Below are 9795 nucleotides of genomic sequence, written 5' to 3'. Positions count from 1 at the left end.
AAAGGTTAGTAGTCGTCCGTGATTTATCTTCTCTATGTTAACCTTGGGACGAATTGATAGAGACACTGAGAACAAATATATTCACCTTCTGCTACAATAAAAGTTATAAATAACATCTCAAAAATTTACTACACCCGAATTGTCTAGCCAGATATCATCCACCTTAAGAACTGTGTGTCCAGTGTCAAAAGAATATCAATGTACCCACTCCTTCCGCACAATATCACTTTTAGTATTTAAGTAATAAGCTTGAAGAATATTAGCAAAGTTACACACCGTTGATAAAATAGTGTATATAATTAAGGGCAAGTAAAAATTTAGTTAAATTAAATAAATCTACCGAATAAATTGAATTTAAAATTTTAATTTAGTTATTTTATTATTTTATTTTATTTTTAAAAATCAGTTATATCGGTCAGTATAATTTTAATTTTAAAATTTCTAATTGAAATACAAAATTAATTGATAGTGAATATATAAATCTCTAATTAATCATATTTTCATTGGAAAATTCAATTAATACGGGTTTTGATTAAATTAATCAATATTATTTATTTAATTTTTATTAAAAAAAGTTAAATCAATTTAATTAATTTGAAAATAAATTCTATTTTTTTTATTTTTAATTCGGGTTCAATTTTAATGAATATCCAGTCCAACGTATTTTTCTTATCCATGCATATACTATTTGATAGATGAATATTTTGTTCCTACTGTTCTCGTCAATTCGTCTCAGGGTCAACATGGAGAAGATAAATCATGGACTGTTATTAATATTTGAAATAGTGACTAATATATAAAGAATTCATTTATCTTAATTTTACTAATATTTGAATTTTAGATTGATATTTTATTGAATTTATCTCTAAGAACCCGCATGCTAAAATTATCCCAGTAGAGATCTACTGCAATCGTCAATTTTGTCGACGTTGACCATTTGATATCACTTGGAATATTATTTTACTATTTTCCATTCAAAATTTGTTTTGATCCAATATAAGAATTAGCAATATTACAATTGATCATTATAAGTTTGTAATGCACATTTTGTCCAAATATGATGAGTTAGAAATATTTCAATTTCACATCTAATTATAAAAAATTTTACTTTACTCTTAAAATATTTAATTTATTTTTAATTATATCTCAAACATAAAGGTAATTCCTGTCGCTCCTAATATCCTCACTAACCCGTCTCAGGATTATCTTAAAATTAATACAGAAAAAATAAATCATATATAATTACTGTATCACCTTCAAATTTTATAATGATAGCATTTAATTTAATGCGCCGTCCATAATTAAATTATTCAAATATATCAGTACATTAAAAAGGAGAAAGTTAAAAAAAAAATATTCAAATGATTAAAATTCAAAAAAAAATTACTTTACCTTTTCTCTCTTCTTCTTCCTCTTCACGAGTTTCTCGTTCACTCCCCCTCCCTCTCGACCTGTGGGCTGTGGAGAAGTACTCTTGAGCTTCTCCGTAGGCAGATTTCCCGTGTTTCTCGTCGGTCCTTTCTTCTGTTCTGGTGTATAAAATCAGACGAAGTTGCGGATAGATCGGCTGAAGAGATGACGAAGCTCGAGAATATGTCATCCATCGATGCCCACATGAGGCTTCTGGCCCCCGCCAAGGTCTCCGAGGACGACAAATTGGTCGAGTACGACGCCCTCCTCTTGGATCGGTTCCTCGACATCCTTCAAGATCTCCACGGCGAGGGAATCAGAGAGACGGTATGCTCACTCGGTCTATATTGTTCGGCCTTGTGGAGTTTACATTGTTCTTGATGATTCTTTTGTCCTAATAAATTCAGGATGCCTGTTTGGAGGAATTTACATTTTTTTTTTTAATCAGTAGAATACTCGGTGCCTTCATGTAATTGTCTGATTCTTGTGATATGATAAAGACCACAAGGAACACTTAGCGTTGACTGAAATTATCTTCTACAAAGTCTCATGTTGTTGTTGTTCAGTCATTCCTATTCTTTCAAGTTCACATTTTGGTTTAGTGTTTGTTCTTATTTTTATCAAACCTAAATGGGGCTAGATGGCTAGTTGATTACTAGTGACAGAAAATTGGAAACTTTTCTTAACCTGGGCTTGCGGTTTTGGGTATCAGGTTCAAGATTTGTACGAGTTGTCAGCTGAATATGAAGAGAAGCAAGAGTCTGAGAAGCTACTGGATCTGGGAAAGGTTTTGACTAGTTTGGATGCAGGCGACACTATTGTGGTCACGAAATCATTCTCCCACATGCTTAACTTGGCCAATTTAGCTGAGGAGGTGCAGATTGCCTATCGTAGAAGGACCAAGCTGAAAAAGGGAGATTTTGCGGATGAAAATTCTGCAATTACTGAGTCAGACATTGAGGAAACACTTAAGCGACTTGTGGTGCAGCTGAATAAGTCAAAAGAAGAGGTATTTGATGCTCTTAAAAACCAGACAGTTGATCTGGTTTTGACTGCACATCCTACACAGTCAGTCAGAAGATCCTTGCTTCAGAAGCATGCAAGGTTTGCCAAAACTTTAAGTTATTGTCTGCTTGGTAGAATTCATTCTAAGCATATATGCCATGTTTTCCCTTTTTGTTGCCCAGTTTACACATTACTTAAGCTTACACATTTGTTTGAATTGAATATGGAATTATATCTGAACATTTTTGTTATCCTTTGATCGTTCCTTTTCCTATTCAACTCAGCATAACCTGTCCCAAAATTCGTCATGGCACCTTCCTTGTTCTCTGGTCAAACGTGTTGTCGCAGTTAAAACCCAGAAAAACATCTATTATAACAAACATCTAAATTTAATGTGAAAGGGTTATATACTGTTCACTATGGAAACACATCATATTGTTAAATCTAAACAAATATCATAATTCTTACTATTTTTGGTGTGCTATGTTTGTTTAACAATGATAAGTTGGTTTCAATGAAAAATGGAATCATCATCTATGTGTGAAAGACCAAAGAAGATATATTGGTTTCTTACATATGATTTATTGTTTGCTCAGGATAAGGAATTGTCTGACCCAGTTGAATGCTATAGACATTACCCCTGATGACAAGCAGGAGCTTGATGAGGCTCTTCAGAGAGAGGTAATTTTTCCTGTCGTGTTTGCTTGATGCTCAACCTTTTATATCATTGTAGGTTTTCATGGAGTATGAAGGTGCATGTCTATAGTGATGTCATTTGTTTTTCAGTTTGAATTACAGGAGGAAAAGGGAGCATAGCTTGTTGATAGTCAATTTGTAATTTAAACAAACTGTATTAAATTGGCTTAATATTTTTTGGTCATTAATATTTTGAAGCATTTAGGAAGCAGAGTCTTACGTTCATGAAATAAAATTGTTTTAAACATTTCTATTCTTTCTCTTTATTAAGGGTTTTTTATATAAAAATTTTAAGTGAATGACTGAAACATTTAATAATCACATGACAGGTTAGGATTACCATATGGTTCTCCATATTCCTAATATGCTATGTCCAAATCCTTTGTGAACACATAATTTATCTTTCCCTTGACACATGTTTGTTGAATTTCCTTGTTTTTTCAACTCTCTTTCATATTCAAAGTTAAGAACTTGCTTGTCCCTGTTCATTCTGTATCCTCCTTGCAAATATGGTAAATGAAGATTTCACCATCAGTAGATATTGCTTTCTAAAATACTTGGATCTACTTTTTTTGTTCTTTATCCAAATGCTTGTTCAGTATAATATATCAAATAGTTGATAATTGACTCTTTGAGTGCCCATCCTCTTAGTGATCAGTTTTTAACCTGAAGCTAGGGTCAGAACTTTGGAACAAAAATATCCTCCATATTCTAATCTTGGTTTCTAGAGTTCTGTCTCAATTGTGCGTTACAGTGTCTGCTTTGACTTCTTCATTTGCTTCTAATCTCTTTACCTATATCAGCTCACAAGTATGGCCTTTTCACTTCCAGAGAAGCTAGTTTGACATGAACTCTAGTATTTTAGGACCTCATGGCAAGGAAAGTCAATCAAACCTAGTCTAATTCTTGAACAGATCGTACAAAATGCATTCTGTAATAATCTTTAACATAATTGTTGCTTTTCTTATATTCGGCCTGACTTGTGTAGATTCAAGCCGCCTTTAGAACGGATGAAATCCGAAGAACGCCTCCAACTCCTCAAGACGAAATGCGTGCCGGAATGAGCTATTTCCATGAAACCATATGGAAGGGCGTCCCTAAATTCTTGCGGCGTGTGGATACAGCGCTAAAAAATATTGGGATAAATGAGCGTGTGCCCTATAATGCACCTATTATTCAGTTCTCATCTTGGATGGGTGGTGATCGTGATGGTATATCATCTCCTTGATTTTACATGAGCCTGACTTTCCTTTTCCTAATGCTCAACTATCAGTGTGGTTGATTTATCATAGCTACTGAAGATGAACAATGAAATATGTTATCTTGTTCTTACAGACTTCTTGTGCATTTAGGTAACCCAAGAGTCACTCCGGAAGTAACAAGAGATGTATGCTTGTTGGCCAGAATGATGGCTGCAAACCTGTACTACTCACAAATCGAGGATCTAATGTTTGAAGTATTAAATGATCTTTTATTGTAACTTGACATTTCTTTCCATTTGTTGTCAGTTCACAAGTTATTGGTGACTTATTTTCTTGTAGTTATCTATGTGGCGCTGCAATACTGAACTTCGAGTGCGAGCTGATGTACTACACCAGTCCTCAAAGAAGGATGCAAAGCACTACATAGGTACTATAAATTATTTGAGCACATTAGACTTAGCAACTCAGTATAATATAGACTAAATCAGAGACAATCTGAACTCATTAGATGCTTCCCATTTATTATTTAATAGAGTTCTGGAAACAAGTTCCTCCAAATGAGCCTTACCGTGTCATACTTAGTGATGTGAGGGATAAATTGTACAACACACGTGAGCGCTCTCGCCATTTACTTTCAAATGGATACTCCGACATTCCTGAGGAAGCGACTTACACCAACATTGAACAGGTACCATGATGATCTCTATTAAACACTGTTATTTTAATCTCTCTCTTTGTTGGATACAGTATTCATTAGATAGTGAATGATATTATGTTTTCTTCATGTTTGTGATGATGAATTTGTGTTGTATTACACTAATTTAGATTCGCTTTATTGCATGTTTCCTGTTCTACCTTCTTTGTGCTGCCTTCCTTGCAGTTTTTGGAACCTCTTGAACTCTGCTACCATTCACTCTGTGACTGTGGTGACAGAGCTATTGCTGATGGGAGTCTTCTTGACTTTTTACGTCAAGTGTCAACCTTCGGTCTATCCCTTGTCAGACTTGATATTAGGCAAGAATCCGATAGGCACACTGATGTTGTTGATGCCATTACTAAGTACTTGGGAATTGGATCCTACCGTGATTGGCCTGAGGAGCAACGCCAAGAATGGCTGTTATATGAACTTAATGGAAAACGACCTTTGTTTGGTCCTGACCTACCGAAAACGGATGAAGTTGCTGATGTTTTGGACACTTTCCATGTCATAGCAGAACTTCCTTCAGACAACTTTGGGGCTTATATCATATCAATGGCAACTGCTCCATCAGATGTCTTGGCCGTTGAGCTGTTGCAACGTGAATGCCATGTGAAATTTCCATTACGAGTTGTCCCACTGTTTGAAAAACTTGCAGATCTTGAGGCTGCGCCTTCTGCTTTAGCACGACTTTTCTCAATAGATTGGTACAGGAACAGGATTAATGGGAAGCAGGAAGTTATGATTGGGTATTCAGATTCCGGGAAGGACGCTGGGCGATTTTCTGCAGCTTGGCAGTTATATAAAGCTCAAGAGGAGCTCATAAAAGTTGCTAACGAGCATGGAGTGAAACTGACCATGTTTCATGGGCGAGGTGGCACTGTTGGAAGAGGTGGAGGTCCTACTCATCTGGCTATCCTGTCTCAGCCACCAGATACGGTTCATGGATCTCTTCGAGTTACAGTTCAAGGTGAAGTTATTGAGCAGTCTTTTGGAGAGGAACATTTGTGCTTCAGGACATTGCAACGTTTCACAGCTGCTACACTTGAACATGGAATGCATCCCCCTATCCCTCCAAAGTCAGAGTGGCGTGCTTTGATGGACGAAATGGCTGTTGTAGCTACCAAGGAATATCGATCTATTGTCTTCCATGAACCACGTTTCGTCGAATATTTCCGCCTAGTAAGTAACCTAGCTCTCAAACATCATTATTTGCCTGTTAGACATTTGGTTTGATTTTTAAATTTTCTTACATATGCATGATTGTTAGGCTAGATTGTCATGATTTGTAAGATCTGGATATCAAATGACCGGGTAAAGTCCATGAAGATAACCACAAATAGTCAGGACTCCCTGTGCGTTTGTTGTTAATGTATTTGCATCTTATTGGAGAAATGAGACCTAGATCCTATGAACTTAACACGTCTCCATGTTTTTTTTCCGCTGATCTTCTGGATTGTGTCCTCGATTGCTCAATACTTTTGCTAGGTCTTCTTCGCTTTTCAAAACACCTTAATGTGATTCTTATAATTGGCAGGCTACACCAGAGCTGGAGTATGGCAGGATGAACATTGGGAGCCGGCCATCGAAACGGAAGCCCAGTGGTGGCATCGAATCACTCCGTGCAATTCCTTGGATATTTGCATGGACACAAACACGTTTTCATCTACCAGTATGGCTTGGTTTTGGTGCAGCATTCAAGCATGTCTTGCAAAAGGATATCAAGAATCTTCAAACTCTTCAGCAGATGTACAATGAATGGCCATTTTTCAGGGTCACCATCGACTTGGTTGAGATGGTTTTTGCAAAGGGAGATCCTGGAATAGCTGCCCTGTATGATAAATTGTTAGTTTCTGAAGAATTGTGGAAATTTGGGGAGCAACTCAGAACCAACTATGAGGAAACAAAGCGTCTTCTTCTTCAGGTGAGAAGTTCTTTCATAGACCGTTCTGGAGTCTAATTCCCATCTATATGCTTTTCAAGCATAAGAATTCTTGTTTCATTCAAGCACTGACAATCTTTGCCAATATCTCTTATAATCATTCTTTCTCTGCAACCAAGATCATGCTTTAATACCCTGGAACTTATATTCACGAGGAGCAAATCTGAATTACTTCATCAGTTCCTTTTCACTTTTTTAAGTTTCTGGATTCATATGCTAAGATATGTATTTGTCTTGAGATTGATATCTAATTTGGTCATTGTGAGACCTTGTCTAGTTCTTATATTTCTCTCTTTCCAGATGCTCTACTTTTCGTTTCTAATGTTATCAGTCATTGTAGTCTGAAGAGTCGCATTGTTTCCCCACGTGTAGGTTGCTGGTCACAAAGATCTGTTGGAAGGCAATCCATACTTGAAGCAGCGGTTACGACTGCGAGACGCGTACATCACGACACTGAATGCTTGCCAAGCATACACCTTGAAGAGAATCAGGGACCCGACCTACCATGTTAATGTGAGGCCTCATGTCTCGAAGGAGATTACAGAGTCCAAGCCGGCCGCAGAGCTGGTGAAGCTCAACCCAAGCAGCGAGTATGCTCCTGGACTGGAGGACACCCTCATCTTGACCATGAAGGGCATTGCTGCTGGAATGCAGAACACTGGTTAAATTCATGAACTAGATTAATTACATCCCATAAATAAGGCATTGCAAACTTAATTATGACCGATAAACTTTTCGGCATCGTTGCCTGATTATGAAAGGTAAGAAGAAATAAGCAAGCTGATGGCAAACTTAATCTTATCATCTGTGGATATGTTTCATTCTTATTTTGCAAATGATGAGCTTCTGTTTTTTTGTTTTTAAATTTTTTGCCCTGAGCTATTGGTTTCTTCATCCATTTGCAAACAATGAAATACTTAAAAGTCATACCAAACAACAATAGGCCTTCATTCTTTCCTTTTGGATTTCCTATGAATCTTTAAAGAATGGTAAAGGATGCATATCATATGGTCCATGAGTTAGCTGAACACTAGAGAGATATTAATAGGGTTGGCCATCAATTAATTTGTCTGTCTCAAGTGGACCTTGTTTCAAGTAAATGAAAGAAGTGTGTCGTTCAGACAAATTATCAGAAGTAAACTCGTGAGTCGATCATTTGGAGCAAGTTGGATAAGTCAAATGATCTCATTCACTCTCTATGCGACGACACTCAACTCAGTCATCACTAGAAGCTAGGAAAATTCCAAAAGATAATATATACATATTTTTCAATTTTAGGGATCTCTCAAATCATCACGCTGCAATTGTGATATCAAATACAAGTATTAGACCCCTTCTTTTGCCTAATTATTAATAATTAATCAACCATTTCTTTCATGCAACAAATATACCAAGACAATGGCTTTTGGACCCATTCTTCATTCTTGATGCCAGGAAAGCAAAGCAAAGAAAAGAAGATAAGGCAGGGGAAAAGGAATCTCTGAAAAGGAGATTCCAACACCTGATGTCAAATTCATTTTCATTTTATTTATTGAGCTTGAAACATCCTCAGTTGCGTAGAGACAACTGAGTTACAAATTCCTGACAGTAGATTGTTGGTAGAATGTAACAACAACTTGGAGTTGGAGGATCACTTGCCTGCTATAGTTGACAGACTTCCCCGCAATTATTAAAAACACAAGTTGAAAGGACCAGATATTGATGACTTCAATCAATTCCCTCATTCCACATTTCAAAACCTCTCTTCAGTTTTCAGACCAGTGTTCAAAAGCTTCTTGATGGATACAAATTGTCTGTTTTCTTTGTGAAAACAGAAGTTTCTCATAGACGTGCTATTAAATTAATTTGTAAAAGGTGCAGAGTGATTGATTTGATCTCTCAAGTCTTTATATATAATGGCTCCGCTCTGCGTTGTCTCCGTCTCTCCTTGTTCTCGTTCCAATTGGCATTTCGACAAACACCGCATGTCCCTCTCGCTGGCGCACGGGCGCGAGATGGCGGAGGAGGAGGGCACAAGTTTCAAGCTTTTCGGGACGGTGATCCAGAAGGGGGACGGGCGAGCCAAGGAGGGCGAGGAGGAGGAGGAGGCGCCGCCGCAGCTACCGGAGCGGATGGAGGCGCTGCCGTGCCCGAGGTGCAAGAGCAGAGACACCAAGTTCTGCTACTTCAACAACTACAACGTCAACCAGCCGCGCCACTTATGCAGGACCTGCCACCGCTACTGGACCGCCGGCGGCACCCTCCGGGACGTCCCCGTCGGCGCCGGGCGCCGGAGGGGACGCCTGGGCCCTCGCGGAGGAGCCGCCGCCAGCTGAGTCAGACGCGTCCAGGTGGTCATCCGGCGCCGGCGAGGGTTGACCCGAGGGACGCCGTTGACTTTGGATGCTCCACGCCTATAATTCCTTGCTTTCGATTAAATCTTCAATATGTACAGGATGAGATCGATACTTGAAATTTACAAGAACATCGTGCAATTCCTATGAGTAAATGCTTTCAATATCATAATGAAACTTGGCTTAGTCAAAGGTGGAGGGGCAACTCCATCCATAAGAGTTTTCTTTTGCACAAGTGATGTCACACACATGTGACATGGCTTAGTAAGATTCAAAGGATCAATTGTTTTTTTTCCCCTTCAATGAAGAAGAATTCATATAATTTATCTTAAAATTGACACAAAACTAGTATAGATTATTTAAGAGTTATTAGTCCTGACCATTGATCAATTAGTGGTTAAGGTTGCATCTGAGTGTGAACAAGTGTTTGTTTTTTCTTTTCCTTTTTCAATCATTCTACTTGCTTGTCTCCATTTTGATGTTTCCCTTTTGGTCTTGATTGATCGATTT

General features: G+C 37.8%; 2 protein-coding genes across 2 annotated transcripts; both read left to right on the top strand.

Annotated features, from left to right (window-relative positions):
- Positions 1-1380: 1380 nt before the first annotated feature.
- Positions 1381-7756, top strand: LOC122005383 (phosphoenolpyruvate carboxylase 2-like). The gene is made up of 10 exons (XM_042560408.1): positions 1381-1737; positions 2123-2514; positions 3012-3096; positions 4100-4322; positions 4464-4567; positions 4653-4740; positions 4847-5001; positions 5194-6192; positions 6548-6934; positions 7325-7756. The coding sequence occupies exons 1-10, from the start codon at positions 1576-1578 to the stop codon at positions 7616-7618; spliced, it is 2889 nt and encodes a 962-aa protein (XP_042416342.1). The 5' UTR covers positions 1381-1575; the 3' UTR covers positions 7619-7756.
- Positions 7757-8887: 1131 nt separating this feature from the next.
- On the top strand, positions 8888-9499 carry LOC122003591 (dof zinc finger protein DOF1.5-like). Its single transcript, XM_042558683.1, has one exon. It carries the CDS (start codon positions 8917-8919, stop codon positions 9265-9267), a length of 351 nt encoding a protein of 116 aa, XP_042414617.1. The 5' UTR covers positions 8888-8916; the 3' UTR covers positions 9268-9499.
- Positions 9500-9795: the final 296 nt, after the last annotated feature.

The sequence above is a fragment of the Zingiber officinale genome, chromosome 7B (assembly GCF_018446385.1).
Source record: "Zingiber officinale cultivar Zhangliang chromosome 7B, Zo_v1.1, whole genome shotgun sequence".
NCBI lineage: Eukaryota > Viridiplantae > Streptophyta > Magnoliopsida > Zingiberales > Zingiberaceae > Zingiber > Zingiber officinale.
The sequence above is the reverse complement of the archived record's forward strand: the minus strand, read 5'-3'. Positions and strand labels throughout refer to the sequence as shown.